Source organism: Leucoraja erinacea, chromosome 22, assembly GCF_028641065.1.
Source record: "Leucoraja erinacea ecotype New England chromosome 22, Leri_hhj_1, whole genome shotgun sequence".
Lineage (NCBI taxonomy): Eukaryota > Metazoa > Chordata > Chondrichthyes > Rajiformes > Rajidae > Leucoraja > Leucoraja erinaceus.
In genome coordinates, this window is record NC_073398.1 from 21,544,832 (window position 1) to 21,570,124 (window position 25,293).

At 40.2% G+C, this 25,293-nt stretch overlaps 1 protein-coding gene across 8 annotated transcripts in view; it reads left to right on the top strand.

Annotated features, from left to right (window-relative positions):
• The window catches only part of LOC129707784 (voltage-dependent calcium channel subunit alpha-2/delta-1), a 492,487-nt gene that overhangs the window by 366,784 nt on the left and 100,410 nt on the right, over positions 1–25,293 (top strand). For 7 of the 8 annotated variants that reach the window (XM_055653085.1, XM_055653087.1, XM_055653090.1 and 4 more), the window contains 6 exons: positions 1,107–1,185; positions 1,280–1,329; positions 4,226–4,315; positions 17,314–17,382; positions 18,880–18,954; positions 20,504–20,578. In XM_055653085.1, coding sequence (XP_055509060.1) covers positions 1,107–1,185; positions 1,280–1,329; positions 4,226–4,315; positions 17,314–17,382; positions 18,880–18,954; positions 20,504–20,578 — 438 coding nt within the window. Of the gene's footprint in view, positions 1–1,106; positions 1,186–1,279; positions 1,330–4,225; positions 4,316–17,313; positions 17,383–18,879; positions 18,955–20,503; positions 20,579–22,960; positions 23,009–25,293 lie in introns of all 8 variants that reach the window. The other variant, XM_055653086.1, reaches the window with a different exon arrangement.

A 25,293-nucleotide genomic window follows, 5' to 3' on the forward strand; every position in this document is an offset into this window, starting at 1 on the left:
ATTGTAACCAATAAGCAATTCAGTACACCTTGTTGTTCCTCAACTTTTCCATTTTGGCATTGTAAACTACAAGTTTTTGCTCTCAAACCACGCATGACATGCCTTTCTGCCCACTACTTTCCCATTAAGAATGTCCTGTACATTCCATTTCTTAAGAAAATGATATATTTTTAAAATAGCCTAAGTATCCAAATAACAAACTAATCGCATTCACACAAGAATTCACAATAAAACATGATTTTTAAATCTCACAGTAATGAATTTATATGCCAGATGGAAGGAATTTAATGTTTAATTCCCATAAATTAAGCTAGAAACATCCACTCAATATAATTAAAATCATTTATTTTTTTGCACAATACATGGGACTAAAACTGATATTTAGTATGAAAATATTGACTATGGATAGACAACAACACAAAATATAGACGATTGAGATGCTCTTATGACATGTTTGTCTATAAAAAAAGAGCATTTAAATCACCTTGCGAGTTGGTTTTCTGGAACACGATCGATTGGAACGTTGCATTTACGCCGAATTTGAACCCCATATCGGCAGAAAAAACACTGTCGGTTCGTATGCGGCCCAAATCACATGTTTGCAATGTAAAATTTGATTAAAGCCATCCCAAGAAATAAGATTATATGTAAAATAAACGATTTACATTTTGTTTTGTCCCGTTCTTGCGATCCGTCACATTGTAGGCGTTGAGGGCATTAAAAGTCGCTTTTTATTTTAATGTAATTATTAAATTGTCTTGCGATTTAAAAAAAAAAAAAATCGGGAACGGAAGTCGGATCAATTTTTCTTCAGCAGCTAGCAGCCCGAAGAAATCCGCCTCCGATAAGCAGTAGAAAACGGCATTTTAATCCCACCCCCCCCTCCTCAAAGTCGCGCACACGGCCAGTGGCAGACCTGCAGCGCCGCTGAAGGTATGTTTTGTAACATTGTTACATAAAGAACAAACAATGCAGGGCTGTGGAAACATTTTGTTCATTAGTTTTATAATTCTCAGTCTTCATTGAGAATCTGCTCCCTGTACAAATGAGAGTGTAAAACGTATTGGTTTCCCCATATACTGAACAAATCTCACTATTTATTTTAGGTGCGAGTGTTCACTTTTTCAGTTGGTCAGCACAACTACGATAAAGGGCCGTTGCAGTGGATGGCCTGCACTAATAAAGGTATCTGTAACCTGACATTTTAGCAATTCCGATTCCAATTTACACCAAAATGATTTTTGATTCTGTTTAACATGTTTTTGTTTTATATTTTCAGGCTACTTTTTTGAAATCCCTTCCATTGGAGCAATTCGTATAAACACACAGGTAGTAATATTAAAGTGTAATTTACTACGTCGAGCTTGCTTGCTACTTTGTCAAACATGCTTCAAGTAAAAGATACAAGCTGGAAATTCTCAGCAGGTCCAGGCAACATCTGTGGAGAGAACCCCTTGATGACTTTTTGTGAAATGTCCTCCTGTTTCCTCCTGCACATACGCTGCTTGCCCTGCAAACTATCTGCAGCATTTTATGTTTTATGTTATAATTGGACAAAGAATAATTTGTTGGTAAATAATGTTGGAAAGTTTTCATAAAGTTTTCATTCATTCATTCATTCATAAATTATTTGGTAGTGAAATTGTGTAGTGAGAATTTTCAATTATCTTTGAAATATCCAAGAATAGCAAAAACTGACCAGAGCCAAGAGTTTGCTTTTATTTTGTCATCAATGATTTATCTATGCTCACCTTCTTCCATCCCTGTTAGTTATGAAGAATGATATTGCTTCAGACCTGAGTGAATGCACGAGAGTTCAGACACACTCAATCTAGTTAGGTTGCTGGTAGAAGATCCATTTACTCCTGTGGCCTGAGATTCTGAAATGCGTAGTTGGTAAATCTGAGTTAAATCCTTAAGTTAACGAGCCTTCAGCTCATCAATGCACACATGTTAGCATTTATGACAATTATTTTGGAGGTCAATTATTTTGGAAAATAATGTTGGGAGCTGCTTTGCCAATGTACATTAACCAATCTTGTTTCTTGCTTAATGCCAAAAGCAGTGCTCATGAAATCCAGCTGTACCTCGTGCCAAATGAAGGCCTGTTTTACTCGTGCCATAGACTAGGTTTATTCAAGGCTGTAACAGTATGCACTGTAAACACTCTGAGAGAACCCAGTGTTTCAATGATCCGTAGCACTTGTATATACACATAACACAATGGTTACAAGTGGATCTTACATTTTTGAAATTATTCATCGTTGATCAATGTCTCTGTACCCTTTCATCTTAACCTTAACCTCCTGTTCCCTGTTATTTAAAAAACCATTCTCCCATTTGTCTAACAAATGAATGCAATAAAATACACAATTTCCTGATCAGTTTTATTGCTCTCAGCCTGGTTTACAACCCCCGATAGTTTAACTTCAGCAAGCTATGCCTTGGAATCTAAATGTACTCACAAATCTTTCTAGCCACTGCCAATGATCCTGAAATTCCCTTCACTAGGTTGCTCTTTTCTCATCATGCTTCCCCAAAATTTAAGCTCTGGACTCAGTAGGTCAGGCAGCATCTCTGGGGAAAAGGAATAGGTGTCGTTTTGGGTCGAGACCCTTCATCAGACTGAGAGACAGGGAGGGGGATCAATCCCTGATGGTTGCTCACTGCTGAGAGTTCTTTCCACCTGGTCAGACACCTTGGATGTAGGGACTTGGTTCATCTGATCCTGCACATCCAAAGAGACTGAATCCGGGTAGGCAGCCTTGGGGCAGTGAGTGCAAACACAGAGCCAAGATCAGCACCAACTGGCCCAGTGAACAGAGGGTCAGCTTTATTGAAGCAGGAAATTTAGTTCATGAATCACTGCAGTTCGAACAAGACATTTTATTCAAGATACAGATGAAAATGTTGGTACTTCTGAACTAAATCTGAGACTGCTGAACTCCCTCAAGTCTCCAAAAATTCCCTGACCAAACCACAATTAAAGTTTCTGACTTCAAAGGAGCAGGTCGTTCTAAACACAGCTACATGCTGTACGGCAGAGCAATAAGCCATGCTGTAATGATCCTGTTATTCCGAATCCAGGAGGTATAGGAGTTAATATCAAAGACATTCACTTGCTGCATTCTTAGACCCCAGGGACGGACATTGTGCAGAGCCTTGACCAGACTCCATCTGTATTCAGTTTACCACAGGATGGTTATATATTGGCTGGAAAGGAATTGAAGCTTATTGGATTACTGGCTGCAAGATTCTGGCTTGTAAACTGTGGAATGTTGAAGTTTGAAGGATGATCCTCCCAAGGGATACGATGGATTAATGCAGGGAAATTATTTCTTGAGGGACAGTGCAGAACAAGTCAGGATATTCCCGAAGTGAGGGCCGGGACATTCAATGAGCACTTTTTCACACATAGAGGAAATCTGAAAATGTTTACGATTGATAGATTTGATTGAAGTTTGCATGATGGACATCAATAAGTTCTTGTTGAAGGGTTGGAAGCTCAAGTGTGCTTCAGGAGAGATTGCGCTGAATGCAAAACATGGTGTTGGGGGGGGAAGTGGAGGGAGCAGGGGTTGGGCTTGTGTCCCTCAAAGATGGCTGCCTTACACATGGGAGAGCCTTTTGACGTTGTACTAATGACTATTATATGTATGATACTCCAAAAAACCTAAACTGTCTTTATAGGTTAGTTGTCGGGAGAATTAATCCTGGCATCCTTAAAGATGGAAGTTGATCAAAACTAGGGACTCTCCCATGCGCGTATTTGGAGGGCCCTGCACGCTCTGACATTTGGGTTCATGTGCCCCTGGGCTCCGTCACCTCCTTCCTGACACCCTGCCAAGCTTCCATTGTCTCTCAGTCTCATTTTCCTGGAGGAAGCAGACTACAAGCTTTATCTAAAAGCAAGCTTCTTCACATAAAGCAGAATTTTAATTCCAGGGTGGTAACATTGCAATTTCCAACAACTAAAACCTCTTGAGTAAAAAAAAATAATTCCACTTGCATTCTTCACCATTTCTCAGCAAGAAACTGCTTTGGTGCTACTGATCAACCAAACAATGGCTTAAAAAACACTAATACACTGAGTGCTTTGTTTCCTTAATGATTCACATCCAGAAAGTTGCACCAGAAAGCCAGAGTTATTTTTTGTGCGTTACATTGTCGAGAATTTCTGCCGACTGGTTTTGAGTGATACGTTATTCCATATTCATTTATTTAGGAATATTTGGACGTACTGGGGAGACCGATGGTTTTAGCCGGCACAAAGGCGAAGCAAGTTCAGTGGACCAACGTGTACCTGGACGCACTGGTATGATGTGAACACTTTACACTTGCACAATCTAGTAATTGTATTGCCATAGACTTGCCATAATAATGGCCCGCATGTTAGTTTAGTTTAGAGATACGTCATGGAAGCAGGCCCTTTGGCCCACTGAATCCACTCCAATCGTTGCTCAGCTGCTCTCACTCGTCTGTTATCCCATTTTGTTCCCACTCCATATGCACATGGGTCAATTTTATACAGAGGCCAATTAACCTACAAACTCGCACCCATCTTTGGGATGTGGGATGTAACTGATGTGAGTTAGCCTGAAAATAACTCGTTATTGTTTGAGGAGGGAACTGCAGATGCTGGTTTAAACAGAAGATAGTCAAAAAGTGCTGGAGTAACTCAGCGGGACAGGCAGCATCACTGGAGAGAAGGAATGGGTGACGTTTCGGGTCGGGACCCTTCTTCAGACTGATGTCAGGGGAATGTTGCATGTCCCGCTGAGTTACACTAGCACTTTGTGACTATCTTCGTTATTGTTTGATTTGTGTTGTAATATCAAAATTATTGTTAGTCCAAGAAAGAAAGTTTGACACATGATTATTGCAGTTTTATGCCAAGGGTATTTCACAAAGGTGGGGATTTCAAAATGTTTAAACTATGATATTTTGGTTTCATAAGTGTTCATCTAGTGGCACAGGGCGCAGCGGTAAAGTTGCTGCATTACAGCGCCAGGGACCCAGGTTCAATCCTGACTATGGGTGCTGTCTGTACTGAGTTTGTACTTTTCCCTGTGACCTTGTGGGTTTTCTCTGGGTGCTCTTGTTTCCTTCTGTGCTCCAAAGACCTACGGGTTTGTAGGTTAATTGGCTTCAATAAAATTGTAAATTGTCCCTAGTGTGCAGTTTAGTTCCAGTATACAGGATGATCAATGGTCGGCGCAGTAGGCCAAAGGGATTGTTCCTGTGCTGTATCTCTAAAGTCTAAACTAAAGTCTAAAATGTAATATTCAATTAATATTCTGGTTTTCTTTCTCTGGACAATTTTCAACGTGATTAGCTGCTGGGGCTGCTGGTGATATCAATGTTGCTATTGACAGGGACACCTCTGAACTGTGACCAGACTTCAGCAAACGGGAAGATCTTGCCACAGAGGTCATTAGATCTTGGTGGGAAACTTCACTGCTGGTGGCAAATGCTTGACATTATTTTAAGAGCAGTTAAAAATAAACATAACAATGCTGCTAAAGAGTACATATTACTGGAATAATACTGATCTTGGTAACATGTAGCTTGTCGTCTTAAATTAGCGGGATAAAGGCAGTTGATGATAAGAAACAACGCGTGTAAGACACATTGTTCACTTGCTTGAAATAAACAATATGTGTGGCTGGTGGGCACTTGAAAACCCTGTTCTACTTAATGAAACGTTTATTCAAGGAAGGATGAAGATAAAAGAATGAGATAAAAGTAAACTGCAATAATAATAAACCCAGGAAGGTTGCCCAGTTGACTGAATCATTTCAGTTGGAAAAACCTGACATTTGGACGATCAACAAATAACCAAGTATTTCATCTTAATATGCAGTGAGTAACAGGATGAGGAAGGAGGACAAGTGAGAAGGAATTTCTTTGGCCAGAGGGTAGTGAATTTGTGGAATTCATTGTCACAGATGGCTGTGGAGGCCAAGATATTGGGTAGTTTTAAAACTGAGATGAACTGGTTCTTGATTAATAAGTTATGGGGAGAAGACAGGTGAATGGGGTTGAGAGGGAAAAATAGATCAGTCGTAATCGAATGGCGGAGCAGACTTGGTGGGCTGAATGGCCTAATTCTGCTCCTATGTCTTATGATCGAGGATTGTGCTACATTTAAATTGAACCTCTGCAAATTGATTTACATATTTTATGATTAATCATCCCCTTTAAAAATGTTTTGAAAGTTATTTAGAGCAGATTTTTTTCAGAGATGTAATTCTATCAAAAAAAAAGATTTAATTCTTAGAGTTTATTTTCATCTTGTAAAACTGGGACTAAAACAGGATAGGAATATACTAAATGAGAATGGAATGTTTGGCATCGTTGGTGTTCATCTCTCAAAGAGCACATGGGCGGTGATATAAATGAACATGAGTTGGTGGCCCTATCTCTTTAAAAGTAACTAGACCAAGTGCAGACCCGCTGGGTCTGTTCCCCCAACGCACGGTTGGGTGGGGTGGGATGGGGGAGGGGGGTGCTGCGGCTTCACACGCGCACTAACCACCCCACACACACACACGGGGTAGAGGGGGGTGAGAAGTGGGTAGTGGGAGAAGCATTGGGGAGATGGGAGGGGAGACCGCTGGGTGAGGGAGAGAGAGAGAGGGGGGGGAGTGAGAGATGGGGGAGAGCGAGAAGGGGGGAGAGAGAGAATGGGGAGAGAGAGAATGAAGGGGGGAGTGGGGGAACGGCTTGGGAGGGAAGGGGAGGGAGGGGGAGGGGGAGGGGAGGGAGGGGGAGGGAAGGGGAGGAGAGAGAGAGAGATTATAGGGGAGAGAGAGATTAGGGGGAAAGAGAGAGAGAGTAAAGAGGGGGGGAGAGAGAGGAGGGGGTGAGTGAGGGAGGGAGGGAGGGGAGGGGGGGGGGAGAGGGAGGGGAGAAGAGAGGATGCAGAGGGGGGAGAAGGGGGAGAGATGAGGGTGGATAGGGGGGGTGGAGAGGGGGAGGAGAATAGGAGGTGGAGGGGAGGAGGAGGGGGGGGTAGGGAAGGGGTGAGAGGAGGGAGGAGAGAGGGTGGTGGAGGTGGGGGGGGGGGGAGAGGGGAGGGGGAGAGGGCTGAGGTGGAGAGAGATTGGAGAGGGAGAGAGTAGAGGGGGGAGAGGGAAGAAGGGGAGGGAGAGGAGGGGCAAGAGAGAGGGGGAGGGGAGAGAGAAGGGGAGAGAGGAGGGGGAGAGTGGAGAGAGGGGGTGAAAGGAGAGACAGAGGGAGAAAGAGAGGGGAGGGGGGGGGGGAGAGAGAGAGAGTAGAGGTGATCGAGATGAGGGGGGAGTGAAGGGGTGTATGAGGGGGGGGGGGAGGTGGGCAGGGGAGAGGAGAGGAGGGGCAGAAAAGAGGGGGTTGGGGGGGAGAGAGAGAAGAGGAGGGAGGGGGAGGAGGGGGGAGAGAGGTGGAGGGGGGAGAGATGAGGAGGGGGGGGAGAGCTGGAGGGGAGAAGACAGAGAAGGGGATGGGAGGGTGGAGGAGGGGAGGATAGGAGGGGGAGTGGTGGGGGGTGAAGAGAGAGGGTGGTAGAGAGGGAGGGGGTAGATAGGGAGGGGGGTAGGACAACTTGTTCTATTTGATTTTATTTGATTGTGCACACCGTTTCAAAACAAAACGTGGAGGAGGAAAAACTACAGGAATTTGTAAAAATGTCTCCGTTACTTCAAAGGGTGGAGGAGTAAATCCACAAATGCCTTAAATGAATTGGCATTAGTATAGATGTGTCCTCATTGATTAGCAAGGAACTCAGCAGGTCAAACAGCATTTCAGGGGGCGAAAGAAATGGTCAACGTTTTGGGTTGAAACCCTGCATCAGGATGCCGACACCACAGATGCTGCTCGACCCACACAGTTTCCCCAGCATATTATTTGTTAACTCAGTGTGATTATTCCCAATTGTAAATTAGGTATTTTTTCCCTCTAATTTGAACACTAAGCTGTGTGTTTTTTTTTAATGCTGGCAGTGTATCCAATTGCATAAATACCCTGTTCTTGTGTGTGGACACTTTGTGATCCCATTATGCGGGGTGATTACTTTATAAGAGTCTGGAAGAAGCTTAAAGACTCAACATGTGTGGAGACGATGCCTTCTCCAATCTAAATACATGTGTACCGGTATCACAAGAATTGGATCTCTGCTTGTATCCATGTTTTTGAAGGCCTTTGTTGACCCTTAGTAAACTTTAGTTAACTTGGAGCTCCAAAATGAATTCCGATGAACACTCATGCAATTTTGTTGGTTGAAGGCCTTCATCCGTAGTGCTGCGCGTGCATGGCACAACAAACCATGATTCAAGGAGTAGTGAGTTTATCCATCACCTGTACCGAGCAAGTTGAATCCATTGCATCTGAGTTGGAGATGATGCAGACTCCAGGAATTTAAGTGACAAACCCACAGAAGTACAACAAAGAAACAGAATCTTCTTGGAGTTCAAATCCAGAACCAAACAATCTAGGCGTGATTTAAAAAAAAAACTGTAAAGAGGGTAAAAAGCTCGTTAGGTACTAGGTTATATTAGTCATTAATTTCTTGCTGTGCAGGAGAGTCTAAAGGTGTGTATGCATTTTAATCATGCCTGTAATTCTCAGTCCAATAGAAGAGGTTAAAAATAGGCACAAAAAGCTGGACAGGCAGCATCTCTGGAGAGAAGGAATGGGTGACGTTTCGGGTCAAGACCCTTCTTCAGACTGGTGCAACCCAAAACGTCACCCATTCCTTCTCCACATTTTGTTTGTATCTTCGGTTTAAAACAGCATCTGCCATTCCTTCCTACACAGAAGAGCTTAAAGATCTAGTCTTTGTTTGGGTTAAGTGTTTTGCTTTGCAGATAAACCTATATCTCTTGTAATGCATTAGGAAGACATTTACAAATATTGTAACCTGCATTCAGTGTCAGCAAGGTTGTTGATTTCCATAAAGTGGTTTATCAATCACATCTGGTTCCATTAGCCAAACTCCCTAAGTAGTTCGGAAGTAGCTGCATATCACTGGGATTAATACATCTGCTCTGGCTTGGCAGATCTAAGTTGGCACAGAATTAGTTCAGAAGAATATTGATATGATTCAGCTAGTGGCTGCAGGAGAAACTGCTTAAATATTGGACGGTGTTCCAAGAAATCTACAGATTGCTGTTTGATTTTATCAAGCTTTCCCCTCCAGAAAAGAGCATGCTATACTTCCACGGGAGCTGGTGACCCACTTTTCTTTTGACTTTCCTTTTCTGAAACATGCATTGCCCTCGCTGCCGTTCATTGTTCCGCACGTTGAGTCCGTTCCTCTTTAGTGAAAGCACACTTGAAAGCCCTGGCTAGAGTGAACGTGGAGAGGATGTTTCCACTAATGGGAGAGTCTAAAATCAGAGGCCATAGCCTCAGAATTAAAGGATGCACCTTTAGGAAGGAGATGAGGAGGAATTTCTTTAATCAGAGGATGGTGAATCTGTGGAATTCATTGCCACAGACTGTGACGGAGATTGACAGATTCTTCATTAGTAAGTGTGTCTGGGATTACGGGGAGAAGGCAGGAGAATGGGGTTGAGAAGGAAAGATAGTTCAGCCATGATTGAATGGCAGAGTAGACTTGATGGGCCGAATGCCCTAATATTGCTCCTAGAACTTACGGCCTGACCTCCTGATAATTCCATCATCTTTGGGTTTTTTTAATTTTGAATTTCCAGTATTTTTGGTTACCATCATTGTTGCTGTAGGTCTGTTGCCAACATTGTGTGAGTGTGGATTACCCATTTAATTTCCCCTCCGTTGTGTTGGGGGTGGCAGAGGATGGTGGTTGCATTTGCCTACGGGCTCATTACTGAGCAAGGATTTGGTGGGTGTAAAAGACACCACTATTTAATGAATAATGAATATAGAACTCCAACCACTAGAACTATTTTTTTTATGTACTAACAATGTAAATTAGTAGCAATTCCCTTGTAGCTGGTAAGCAGGGTAGACATCTGCTAACCAGATGTTCAAACTGCTGCGTGTGGACTCATTTATTTTGCAGTTTGCTTCTAAACATACAGTTCAACCACTTCTCAGTTGTCCTCAACAAATTTCCTGAACTCGCATATGGCATCATGCACAAATGTTGCTAATTTACTTGACCTACCTCTTGATGAAGAATAGACAAAGAATGTAGTCCAAAGGATTTGTCTCATTGCCTCAACTGTGCTCTTCTCCCAGTGACCTTAGTTTAATTTAGTTTAGTTTAGAGATACAGCATGGAAACAGGCCTTTCGGACGTCCGGTGGCACCATGATAGCGAGGGCTGTGTAGCCGACCTGCTCTCCAAACCAGCCATAAATAAAACAAATATCGAGCCATACGTAAAGAGGCTTCAGAAGGCACTAAACAGAGACTAGTGACAGTGGAGGATAATGTGAAGGACTTAACGGTTCGAATTGAAAAGTTGGAGGGGAAAATGAAGGAAATGGAGGACAGAGTAAGTTCAACAGAAGACAGGGGAATGCGACACGAGAGGGCTATCAAGTACCTGCTACACAGAGAGGCTAAGCTAGCGGAGAAATGCTCGGACCTGGAAAATCGAGCGAGGCGTAAGAATCTGCGGATATACGGAGTTACAGAGGGAAAGGAAAAAAAGACATTTGTAACTGAACTGCTGAGGAACTCCCAGAAGATTTAACTATCGATATTGAGAGAGCACACAGGTCCCTCGCAGACAGACCAAGAGCGGAGCAAGCCCCACTAAGATCCATAATAGTCAGATTTTTGGACTATTACATGAAAGATGTTGTGTTGCTTGGAAGCAACGAAAGATAACATACGAGGGGGACAGAGTTTATTTTGACCAAAATTACTCGCCATATGTCCAGAGAAAGCGCAAGGAGGTACGACAGGTGATTAAGCAACTGCGGGAGAAAAATATCAGAGCCAAGTCTCCATTCCGGCGCAGCTCAGGATCTTCCTAGATTCCGGAGTTAAGGCCTCCAAGACACTGATCGAGGCAGCGCCCACACTGGAGAAGATGGGGTCACCAAGTGGTCAGCAATAAAGCCAGGGGGCAGAGAGGAATGGCAACTTTGTCAGAGGACGATCTTCGCATTATTTTGGGCATCATAAGAGAAGGACTATAGACAGGTTAGAAACAACGACAGAAACGTGGGTCCTAGGGTAAAATAACATCAAAAGATTATTGACACAATTAAGCAGATAAATAATATGTATATATATATTGCTGTGTTGTTTTGAAGAAGGCTAGCTATGCCATGTTAAAGTAGTATGTATAAGGCTGGTTTTGTATTGTATTCTATTTTTCTACTTGATTTAAATGCACTATTTAAGAGAGGGATTGAGGGGGGCTCTCTCGTGCGGGAGGCTATACCTGCCATTTATTTATAACTGTAATTTAGGATTCCCAAAGTGGGATATTGAGCAACCTTACATAGTTGCAACCACACACAAGTGGGCTTCCCCAGGAGAGTCCTAGTCATATCTCTTCTCCTTTTTACGAGGAGCTGGCACACCAGTTTGTTCGGGGTGCCCAGCTGGGTTGGTTAGGTAGGAAGTGTCCTTTTTTCTTTTTTTTTTTTTTCTTGTCTTGTGTGCAAAGTTTTAATGTTCACTGATTTGTTTGTTTCGCAAATGTTCTTTTATGTAAGGAGTAATACTACAGCATCGCAGTCCAGTAAATCATATTGTGAGTATAGCGGACATCCACAGGCCAACCAGAGTAAGAAACAAAAATGGTACAGAAAGCAACTAGTGGAATACACAAAGATGGATAATAACCAATTTAAAGGCAGGAAGCTATAATGTTCATGGTCTAAATCACCCTATAAAGAGGAGAAAAATTCTAAGTAAACTCAAAAACCTAGGATGCGGAGTCGCATTGATACAGGAAACTCATTTGGTGGAAACTGAACACAAAAGGCTTAGAAAGAGTGGGTGGGTGAGGTATTTAGCACCTCATATGGCAAAAGGAGAGAAGTGGCCATCCTTTGATAACAATGATAACAGTGAAGTAGCACCATCCACTCTTTGGAATGGCGCAAAAGAAGTAATAAGGGGTGAAATGATCGAAATATCAAGTAGAGTAAGAAAGAACAGGCTGAAGAAGCAATCTGACCTGGAAAGTAATATAAAGGTATTAGTAGAACATAAAAATAACAATAAAAATAAGAATCTTTTAAACGAACTAAAGCAAAAAAGACACGAGTTAGAAGAGCTTTTAACATACAAAGCAGAAGGAGTCCTGCGATTTTTAAACCAAAAAAATACTATGAGAAGGGAAATAGGGCTAGTCGCCTTTTGGCATTTCAGCTGCGCAAGGAGCAAGCTAGTCGAGCGGTTTCCAAAGTTTCCCACCCGACCTCTAGAAATTTAGTTTCACAACCACGAGAAATTGTAGAAGCATTTGCATCCTTGTATACAACTATACGACTCTCCTGAAATCATAGATACGGAGGAAAAGTTTAGAACTTTCTTTTCTGGATTAAATATACCCTCCCTTTCCCAAGAAGAAGTGATAAACATGACAACACAAATAGAAGAGCAGGAAATAAAAGAAGTAATTAAAAAATTAAAGAATAACAAGTCCCCGGGGACTGATAGAATTCCGGGAGAGTTTTATAAGTGTTACAACGACGAGCTCTCTCCGATTTTGGCCAGAGTCCATAATTATGCCCTTTCTGAAGGTAACCCACCTAACTCATGGGCTGAGGCTATAATTTCTGTCATCGATAAGGAAGGGAAAGATCCCACTAGATGTGAAGGCTATAGACCGACAAGTCTCCTATGTAACGACCAAAAGATACTTAGTGCTATATTAACAACGAGAAACCAAAAAATTATAACACAACTGATAACATCCTGACCAAACAGGGTAGACAGGGAGCTAATAATATCAGGCGTGTCCTTAACATCATGGCATGTGCAAAAAGGAAGCATCAGACTTCAATGTTACTTAGTTTAGATGCCCAAAAGGCTTTTGACAGAGTAGATTGGGTCTATCTTGAACATACAATAGATAAGATGGGGTTCCACACAAAATGTATAAATTGGGTGAAAGTACTATATTTAAATCCAAAGTCAAGAAGAGTGAGGGTGAATGGGTGTTGCTCTGAGTTTTTTGAATTGAAGCGGGGAATTAGACAGGGGGACAGTCGATTTGCTTTTTTGTGGGGAAGTTTTGAAATCATATGATCATCTTCAGAAAGAATTCAGTTTGTCAGGGATGGACTTTTTTAGATTTCTCCAAATACAGCACTACCTGCAGACACACGTAGATTGGGAGCAGATTTGTAAATTACCTTCTAATTTGGAAAAGATCGTCCTGTTGACTATGGAGGGAGAAATACAAAAGAATCTGATATCCCACATATAAAGGACTTCAAGATTATGTAAAAGGAAACACTATAAAAACGAAACAGAAATGGGAATTGGAAATGAATATTATTATTACTGACGAAATGTGGGAAAAGACATGTCTTTTGGGTCATAAGTTAACAAACAGCCCTGGCTGGAGTTTGAATGGAAAACTAGAATAAACCTACAAATCTTGATGATTTGGGGATATGAGAGGAAACCTCAGAGAAAACCAATGTGGTCATAGGGAGAACATTCAAACTCTGCACAGACAGCACCCATAGTCAGGATTGATCCTGGGTCTCTGGCGCTGTAAGGCAGCAACTCTACTGCTGCGCGACTGTGCCACCCTTTCCCTAACTGCTGATTTGCCTGTTCTTTCCACTAACGCATTTGCTTTCTCACATTTTCTTAACTGGTTCAGAAGAAGAATTATTGACTTGAAACATCCACCCTGTTTTTCTCTCTGCTGGTTGTGCCCGACTTACTGAGCACTACCAGTGTTCTTTGTTTTTGTCTTGTAATTAGTATTTTCTGGATTAAGGAGTCACTGGAACATCTTGATAATGACAACTGACAATTGGTAGATAAGAAATAGAATCACAAGAGATTTCAGATGCTGGGATCTTGTACAAAACACAAAGCGTTGGAGAAACTCAGTGGGTCCGGCAGTAACTGGGAAGGGAATGAACAGATGCTGTTTCGGGTCTGTCTGTTCATCTTCCTTCACAGTTGCTGCTTGATCCACTGAGTTCCTCCAGCGCTGTTTTTGTACACTTTGTACAATGAAATTAAAAAAGTGTTTGAAATCCATTGCAGGACTACTGACTGAAAATAGGAAGAAGTGGATAATGTACTAGGATATTAACTTACTTTCACCATTTGTAGATATTTGCAAACAAACCCTGTGTTTTCATGATTTTCTGTTATTAACTCCAGATTGCTAGCATTTGCAAGGGGAAGGACTTATATTCTCTATAACTGTTGAAATCATATACGATAATTATGGAACACGACTATATCTTTTGAGATCAAATTAACACTTATTGCTTCATATATAGTTACAAATACAGGAAAATTAGATTTCAATAACCAGAGCATTTAATAACGTTGATAAATTAAAAGGAAGTTAATTGTAAGATAAAGTGCTGCTTTGATGTTTGTGACAGGTGTGTGATGTATAAAGTTAACGAAAATGGATTTTAGAAGTGAACACACACACACACACACACACACACACACACACACACACACACACACACACACACACACACACACACACACACACACACACACACACACACACACACACACACACACACACACACACACACACCCCCCATGTTGTAAGTTCAACGGATGCAACATCTCTACCTGGTGTAGCTTGAACCTTTTTCCTTTTGATCCATCTTAAAGACGAAACACACCTCAATGATTATCTTGCCACCCCTCCAACAAAGTATTTTCTGGGAGAAGTTCCATCATTAAAACAACGAGACAGTGAAATGATGTCTGTTGTCAATCGCAATAATAAGTTGATTAACTGGTAGTGTAGAAAATGAACATTTCCCTTTCAGCGGGTGAATCTGTGTAATCATAAGTCCAAGTAGTGAATCTCAGCACCTAATTAGGCTACTAGCACAGCGAAGTATAGATATGAAGATGAACTTCAAAAGGTGGCTATTTTTTCGACTTGATGAAGCAGATAGCAGAGTGATAAAATCATGTTCACATTTCGAAAGACTTTAGATTAAAAGCTGAATTCACATTGTGGCAATTCTGTTGAGTTTTAGATTGATCTCTTGAAATGGATACTGTATTTATAATCTGGGCACGTACCCGCTTTATAAACTAGTAGCCCAAGCTCCCTGATTTAGTGCTTTAACTTAAAAGCAATGTCACGTTTAAAAGTAAATTCTATTTTTACTGACCTAATCACTCCATTTCATTAATATTTGAAATCTAGGACATCTTTGATATTAATGCAAAATAAAATGTATCAGAGGATTGACAATCTTTCCAATCCTAAACTCTGCAGCTGGACTGAACGACCTTGTTCATTCTACCATATTGGAATGGGAATAGGGGATTACTTTACTTTGCAGAAATCCCAATCTGTCATTTACAAAAATTAAAATGAATCATTCCAATTAGCATTTCAAAAATCTTGAAGGAAAGTCTCTCCCCTGTGACTGTTGTCTTTTATGCACTCATTGTCAAAGCATCGACACATTCTGCTTTAATGCAGGTGTCTGTCTTTGATAGTGTTGTCTCCACATGCGCCACAGCTGAAGTATCAGCAAACATGCCGTAGCCTGTTAATGACTCTGGAAACCATGCTGAATCCTGCACATAAGCCTGTAAAATGCTTGTAATTTCCACTTATCGTCTTCAAGTATATCAGTAAAAAGAGAATTACCAAAAGTGAGATGGACCTCCAGAGATTGTCAATTTACATATCATCAAAGCCTGCAGGGGCATTCAATCAGCACGATGCCAATAGATGATGTTAGAAAGAAGGTATATTCTGCCGAGGCTGAAGGTAATAGGATGGTTAATAAACTGCGGAAGGCAAAGCAAAAGGCTTGATCAATACATCACCAATGCACAAGTTTGTAACTGCCTTGTTAAAGCAATACCCAACAAATTCCCATACATTAACCCTACCTCATAGAAAGTTAATTCAATGCAAGTTCCTCAAAAACTTTCTTCTACTATTTTGAAATTAGCCCTTCTAGAATAATAGTCATGTAGTCATAAAGCACGGAAACAGGCCCTTCGGCCCAACTTGCCTGTGCTGAACAAGACGCCCCATCTACACCAGTGCTGCCAGTCCCCATTTGGCCCATATCCCTCTAAACCTGAACCTTTCCCACTCCAACAGTCATAGAATATAGATAAGTACCGTTCAGGATCCATCCTAAATACGAAGCACACCTCAATGATTATTTTGCCATCCCTCCAACAAAGTATTTTCTGGGAGAAGTTCCATCATTAAAACAACGAGACAGTGAAATGATGTCTGTTGTCAACCGCAATAATAAGTTGATTTACTGGTAGTGTAGAAAATGAACATTTCCCTTTCAGCGGGTGAAATCTGTGTAATCATAAATCCAAGTAGTGACCCCCCGCCCATAATTTCATTGCCGATCATGACATCAACTTAATCTCCTCTGCTTGCACGTGACTTGTATTCCACCATCCCTGCACACCAATGTGCCTTGATAAAAGCCTCTTAAAAGCCATGCTGGTATCTGCATGCATCACCTCTCCAGGCAGTGCATTCATGGCACACACCACTCATCCTTACCTGTGGCGAGATGCAATACTTAGGCATTAAAGTTCTCAAATATTTTAATCAGGTTACAAACTCAGGTTAGTAATTTACTAACGGAGACAAACTCAGGGTGAAGAAGGGTCCTGACCTGAAACCACCTATCCACAGTCTCTAGATATTCTGACTGACCCGCTGAGGTATTCCACCACTTTGTGTCGCTTTTGTAAACCAGCATCTGCAGTTCCTTGTTTCTACAAACTCGGTCCTTCCCCACAAGAATTTCTACAAGATCCAGTGATGACTTTTGCTCTCCTGCTAATCGTGAAGGAATTTGTTTTAAACTAATTGTACAGCTGCTAAAAATGGTTTGCCTGACCTGCTTCTTCGGCTCTCTTGTATTTATATTCATGAAGTGCAGGCTAGTTAGAACAAATTTACTCTTCATCAGTGAACGACAATCAAATTAAAAGGGAAATAATAGAGTTCATGATACTTTATAACAATTAAATAGTTGGGCGGTTGATGAATTGCAATCATTGCAAATTGAGATTTTTGTTCATCTAAACTGGATTAGTATGTTTTTTTAAATTGGATTATTTTCACCGATATTCTAACCTGTTGCTATTTTTATGTGCATCTGTGTGTCTTATATTCCTGTCTCTCTATATGTACCTGTCACTTTACCGTTACAATAGGAACTCGGTCTTGTTATCACAGGAACTCTGCCAGTCTTCAACCTAACGAAAGATGCTAGTGGAAACCAGGTATGTTTTACATTGGAGAGTGCGGTATTGTCTGCCTTTTTCAAAATATTGTGGAACAGTTTTGCTACAAAAGCTCTACTGCATATTATACTTGGCGCTGTTATGACGTAGAGATTCTGTAAAAGACTGTTCAAATTTTCACATATCAACAAACATTTCTGCTATTTGTAGCATAACTTGAACATGTGCTGATCAGAACTTCTGCAGAAGCTGCCTTGCAGTCTTTCAACCAAACCAGGAATTAAAGAAACATTTTTACAATTACAGACTTCAGACGTGATAATGCCAAGTTGAAGATGAGCCCAAACAATGAGGACCCGGAAGGTCTCTCTTGATAGCCTTTTAATGGGTCTCATTTTTTATCCTCAGTTTAAAAGGCCATGTGGTCATACCTTCCTTCAGAGAGAAAGTTTGCCATGGTAGTCTGGTCCTCAATATGTCCTCCATGCTCCTTCACAATTTGACTCTGGCTCCAAGAACATAATTCTTGCGAGCACTTTATCTTTTCCTGTCTTTCCACCATCCTTCTTCCAGCCACCGGTGAAGGACAGTAGCTAATCCATTGGGCTTGATTGCCTGGTGATGGAATAACCGCGGGAGTCTGCCATGAAATGTTCAACATTTCAGTGCTCACATAATGCTCAGTGTGGTTTTTAACCCTGGGGAATATGGTCGTAGCTCTCAAGAGTGCGTTTAATAGCAAGCACCATCCAGTAGTCAGTAAGAATTTCTGGTTGCTTGACATTAATCCACTAGAACTCTGGCTGAAAACCTGCCTACTTCCTCTCACAAACTACTGATAGCAAGTGAGACAAGTGAAAAACAAGCCAAAAGAGTTGCAAAAAGAGACCAAAATAGTTAATATAGATTCTATAGAAATTAAAATGAAAGAGAATGGTGAAGTAGAATACAGAGAAAAACAGTTTGCATTTTTATTGAGCCTTTAATATAGTGAATTATCGCTTGGGATAAACATATTAGAATTATGGAATATGTTGTTCGTTCTTTTTTCATTACATCTCAGATGAAGGTTATAACTAATTTCAGTTTTGTTGTAATGGTGCAGCGCCAAGAAGATTTTAAGTAAAATCAATTTGAACTTCCCAGATCTGGCACACACCAGCTCATATTAATAACCACCTTGCGACCATGATAACTTTTTGACTCTAAAATATTTTTGTTGAAACATCGGAAAATAATTGTGATAGAATAGCAATAGATGAAATCTTTACAATGCTTTATGCAAGGGTGATTTGAGTTAGTTTTGTACAAAACACTCTTCACCACACAATGATTAACGTAAGTATCAAGGATCCTGCAGAACATTTAGATTTAAATAGCCAATGATTAAAATCATTGTTTGCCTCCATATCACTAAATATAAAATGCCGAATGCTTATATAAATATATATAAAAGTGAAATAAATGAACATTGTGTAAGAGATAATATTTTTTTGGAAATATATTGAACGGTATTTTGACCATCTGAACTTTCAGAACCAGTTGATTCTTGGCGTAATGGGCATTGATGTATCTCTAGCTGATGTAAAGAGGCTCACACCGCGTTACACTGTAAGTATAGTTCGGAGATCCGCTCAGGACATTCGGCACTCCATTTAACCCTGCCTCTGAGTTATTGCATGGCATTGTGAAGATACTGTATGTTGGCTTTAGTTTAGTTTAATTTAGAGATATGACACGGTAACAGACCCTTTGGCCCACCAAGTCCGCTCTGACCAGCGATCCCCACAGTTTAACACTATCCTATACACACTAAGGACAATTTACAACTATACCAAGCCAATTAACTGACAAACCTGTATGTCTTTTGAGTGTGGGAGGAAACCGGGGAAAAACTCACGCAGGTCACGGGGAGAACGTACAAACTCTGTAAAGACAGCACTCGTAGTCAAGATTGACACGGGCCTCTGGCGCTGTAAGGCAGCACCTCTAGCTCTGCGCCACCGAGCTGTCCCCTGTGCAGAAGTGGGTAAGTGCCAGCAAATTTTGGATTTGCATGTTTGAATGTGCAAGCCCCAAACTTCCTGGTTGTTAGTTGCCAATCATTCCTGGACTGTGGCCAAGTCTTGGCAATTCCCCAGCGCTAACATTAGAGAATCTGGCAGCTGGTTCCTACTGTAGGAACAGCATCCTCCATCAGTTCAATGGTCTCCAATGGACTAAAGTAGTTCTTAACTCATATACTTTATTTTTCATTGAATTTATTTAAACATTTGTTTTCGTTTCCGGTGTTTGGAAACTAATCATTGAAAAAAGAGTTATTTTGCTTATTCCTGGATGATCTTGATGGAAGAATCATGTCTGAGCCAGGGATGTGGTTTAATAGTCCAGTTTTTGTCATATTGTCCAGCAATTTGGTGGCCTTTACTCTGCAACTTGCCCCATTCTCACCACACTGTTTCCATTATCCCCCATCCCACCTGCCACAGCAGGCCCATCCATGGTAGGGAATGGGATGAGGAGCTATTGGCTAGGAAATTACATCTGATAAATGCGGACCTAATGGTGAGCATAGGTGCCTCACCATTGACCAGAGTATTTAGTCCATAATGGATCAGGTTTCCTGCCCATGATCATTGTCTTGCTGCCTGTTTTATACATTGTATCTGCGAGTTTCTGCTTTATACACAGACCTTCTATCCAGTGGGCTACATGTTGATGCTTCTGAAGAAAATATAATTGCATTATCTTCAGAGTAGGTTTACATCAGTAAATGGTTCAAGTAATGAATAGAATAGCTAATTCAACGTTTAAAATACTTCACTTGAAAATTATATCAAATGTTTAATGGATTTGCCGTTATAATTCAGAGTCGGCTTTGCTCGCATACTGAATGTGCACTAATTACTTTAAATTTGATAGGTAATTATACTTAATTATAGTTATACCACATTGGCATAAAGACAGTCTAAACATCCAGAAGTTCAGCTATAATCTTCTGAAAGTGTATGCTTGCACACTAGTAACGTACCACTGTATACTAATGAAATGTAAATCTGCATTTTTTGTTGAATAACATTACAGTAATTTAAATATTTTCTTTAAATTTGCATAAAATCCATGATATTGAATTATAAAAGTATTTTTACTGTTACAACAGCTTGGGCCTAATGGATACTATTTTGCAATCGATCCTAATGGTTATGTATTGCTTCATCCAAATCTTCAGCCTAAGGTGAGTTACTTTAAAATTAAATATATTCTCATTGCAAATGCATGAGAACCTTCTAGCTCAGGCTTTTAAGAAGACAGTGACTTGTAATGAAATCATTAAAATGGTAGCATGCTAGATATTTATTGATTTTGGTTATTTGACACTCACCACTTGCTATTCAGATCAATAACTATTGTGTGACTGTGATAACCCTTTGACACTAAAATATTTTTTTTGTAACATTGGAACATAATTGTAATACAACAACATGAGATTACATTTTTATTGTGCTTTACTTGAGGGTATAACCTGGTGATTTGATTTAGATTTGTGCCAAATACTCTTAACCACACAATGATTAATATAAGTATCAGGGGTCATAGAGACCATTTAGATTTAAATAGCCAAGATTAGGTTCCATTTTTATTTGAACAGGTATTTAGTTGGCTGCAAAAAGAAAATGACCACATTTGCACCTTTACTTTGAATTGGCCTTCATCTGTCAAAATTATTTAATGCAACTTCTGTGTAATTGCCTATTAGCCTAGTTTGATGCTGGGTGGAATTTTGGAAGCAGGGCAATAATGTGATCTTGTTCTCGTAAAATATCCAGCTGAACGTGCTGAGTTAATTGTGAAGATGACTGTATTATGTATAAGCCGCGATTATTAATAATGTGGCACCTCTGTAATGATAATAGTTTAACCTATTTAGAAATGTATGCTCTACTTGTTTCTAACTGGTTCTTTTTCCAATTAATCTTATCAGAATAGTACCTTCTGATATATTTTGGATATTCTCAATTAACCACTCTGTGCTATATTGTATAATATCAAGGCAAACATGATAAATGATATGTGCAGAATATAAAGATGAATGGAACTTAACACTTTTGTGGAAGTTTTATTCTGCGTAAATAATAGGAATATGAGTTATAAGGAATAAAAGGTTTTAACTATTGTACTGATGTGAAGAAAGTAAATCTGTGGAGATCAGTGCAAATCTGTGCATATCTCACAACAGTGTTGTTGTGTTACAATGTGGAAGCCAGGAGTCCTCTGGGTGTCAAATGCTGACTCCCCTGATATTTTGCTGGAGGTTATTTGAATCAGATTGCTAACTTGGAAATAAAAGGTAAGTAGACAGAACATTATTAAGTATATTTTGAAATAATAAATTTATATTTTTTATCAATGATTTTTAAATTATCTAACTTAGTTTCAACTGTGTTTTGATGTCTCTTGTCAAAGGAGACATTTAGGAAGAGTTGAAAAGGTCTTTGATAAAGACCATCAGGCCACTCTGGAAACAAGGCCACGTGATCCACCAACTGAGATTGAGTCAGTGCTTGCGAGCACTCGGCTTAGCGAGGATAGACACAGCAGTGAAACCTGTATGTTGTTTGCACAGCCAGAGCAGGTTAATGTGGCCGCTGAGATAACATGGGGAGTGAGTTCAAGGGATGAGACTGGTCCTGAACTGGACAGAAATGAACATGGGTGAATACAAAGATAGACACAAAGTGCTGGAGTAACTCAGCGAGTCAGGCAGCATCTCTAGAGAAAATGGATAGGTAGCGTTTCTGGTCGGGACCTTTCATCAGAGTGAATGTAGTGGGGGGGGGGGGGGGACTGGAAGTAAGACAAAAAGCAGCACAATTTGGGGCCGACAACAGCTGACCTCAGGCAAAGGAGGTTCCCTGATAGGCTGATTGTTTGCTAGTGACAGTCTGAGCTCAAGAGAGATATATAGTTGTGAACTGTACAACTGGTTAAAGGAGAAAGATCGGGTGAAGGAGGAGGTGTTTGTAGTAGTTACCTAAAGTTGGAGAATTTAACTTTCATACTGTTGGGTCGCAAGCTACCCTAACAAAATATGAGGTTCTGTTCTAATTTGTGTGTGGCCTCATTCTGGCAATGGAGGAGGCCCAAGACTCTGTGGGAATTGGAAGGGGAGTTAAAGTGGTTAGCAACCGGAAGATCCAGTAGGCCTTGGTGGACCAATGCAAGTATTCAACAAAATGGTAATCAAGTCGACACTTTGCCTCGCCGATGTACAGGCCCTAATGGGAACACCGGATACAGTAGGTAAATCGATGCAAATACATTGGAAAAAACTGAGTACAAACTTTGTGGAAATGACATTGTACGAAGACATTTAAAAAAAAAAGCCAGTTTTTCCCCCCCATTTGGTAAAATTCCCAACAGAAATGTTGAAGTGTTTCTGCAGTTTTGCCAGTTTGCTTGTCATGCTACATGTCAGAGAGGCTGCTGAAGGAAACTCCTTCCAGAGTTAAGTGTACAGTAAACACATCTGACTGTCATTAACTAGCAAACTAATAGTGGAGCGAGGTAACTGGAATTATGTACTGACTTGAAAGCTTCAATTTTATTTTTTCACTAGAAATTTATTCATATACCTAAATTAATCCAGTTCATATCATACAAGGAGGTGAGCATGCCTGAGTGTGTGAAATACTTAATAGAAAGATTGCTTTTCCTAAGAGAGTAATAATTAGGGATTGAAATTTGCCAAACTTAAAGGTAAATAATATATCATCACAAAAGTAAGTTTCACAAATAATTCCACTGCTGTGATTGATATCAGGCATTGATACTTGGGAGATAGAAAAAAAAACACTTTAATACTACTTCAGAAGCCCATGGATGCACGAAGAATTGGTAAAGGTCCATCTCTGTCAGGGAAGGACTTATCCCTTTTATGCCACCTTGCTCCAAACTCATCGGTGAAAAATTAATATTGGGAAGCACGGCTAAAAAACGCTGAACAAACATCAGCTGTGTGCACTGGAGAATTCTGCCCATAAATTCTGAATCTTATTGAGTGGCTTATTAGATAGTCATTATTCTGGCTTATGCAGTCAACCGTAATTTCACCTGCTTGTCTGATTTTGTTTTGCTCACCTTAGGAAGTTAATAAATCTTTCATCGTTGCAATTTATAACACCACTTGTGTGGCGTCTAAAGTGTGGAATTGTTTCTCATCATTCCGGTCCTCAGACATCACCACCCTTTCAGTTTTGAAGTCCCCGTGTAATTGTTACCAGAGCAACAGCACCTCTTTCAATCTCAACGAAAATTAAACTGTCAAGGCTGCTTCTACAGCTACATTTATCTGAAATGTTGCCAATTCATCCAACACTTTCCTCCAGCTTCATATGGATTTGTCATGCATTTAATACAGTAGGCAAACTGAAATGTTCAAGCTTAAATCCTAGACAGTGCTCATTCTTTAATCTTCTTTGTCAAATTGCTGCAGATATGAGGACAAGCTTTTTAATCAAATATCCTCCTGTCCTATTTTCTCACACCCTGTTTTCACATTTCCATATCAGAGGTTTATACAACATCCTGAAATCACAATCCTTCAGCCGCTGTAAAATGACATTCCACTGGAATATATACTTTATGGTAAATCTATTGATAAGCAAACTCAGCACAAATTATTTCAATGTGTCCTATGTATGAACCACCATCACTTATGGTCTGTTTGCAAAACATTTGACAGCATGAAACATTTTTTAAAATAATTGGTCACCAGTGATTTTTCAGCAGAAATCTCTCTCAGTACACTTGTGTGGTCATTAAACATTTAAATATTTTGAATATTTTAGTTTCAAATTTTATTTGGCAAATATTAAATTGCTATAATTATATGATATTATTTTATATTTATGCATATATAAAATATGTTATTATTATTATTATTTCACATTTGTCATACACGTAGTTGGAATTTGCCTGGTATTTGTTCATGTGCTCCTGAAGAGTTTAATTTAAATAGGCATTAATTTTGCAAGCAGTGGCAAAGTGACTGCACCCGCTGCTAAAATCACAGATCTCGTGATTGCTACGGCACCAATTTCTCTTTCCCCCAACTGTAATTATGATGCCATGAAGCCGACCGTGTGATTAAATATGTTGAAGATTTTGCACAGGCAGCACAGCAGGAAGGAAAAAGCACAATATTTGACTCACACTTTGAGCACTTTGAGTGTGTAAAATAAAAAAATGAACGTGCACGTTAGATTAAGGTACAACTCTCATTCTTTAAGATTATATAATTATAATCTGTGAAATAAATTTGATGGAATGCTAATCTGCATAGACATGAAATTAATTTCTTGGGAGCAAGACAAAATTGCCAAGCAGTATATCAGTAAAAATCCCAGCTCATGCAAGAAAACATAACTTTTTCAGGCTAATTGACAGGGACCATTGCTAAATACCGGGACACTGATTGCAGTGGGGACTGTTGAAGAAGAGCTAGTCTACAGAGAAACACTTCATTGCTGACAGCAGCTTTGGGATTTCTGGGTTGAACTCCACATACACACAGTCCCCCGAACTTGCTGTCAGTTCCACGGTGTCATGACGGCACATTATTCCGAATGTAAAATGTGAGCCAATTATATTTTCATCATTTTCAAGTTAGGTCTGAATTATAGGGAGTTAATGAGCAGTTCAAATTGGGTCCAATTACATATTCAACATTTAATCTAAACTGTTTCTGTCAGTATAAACAAAACCTGTGACATTCTGCCAAGACCTCTCATTCTTTGAATATATTTATACTTTTAGAATTGTGTTCAAGTTTGGAGCTCAGTGCACTGCACTGGGGTATGGTATAGGGCATGGTCTGATTGTTGATGGTTGCAATACCTTTTATTTAAGGATAAGCTGAATAATGAATATTTGAATAATGCAAGCTTCAGG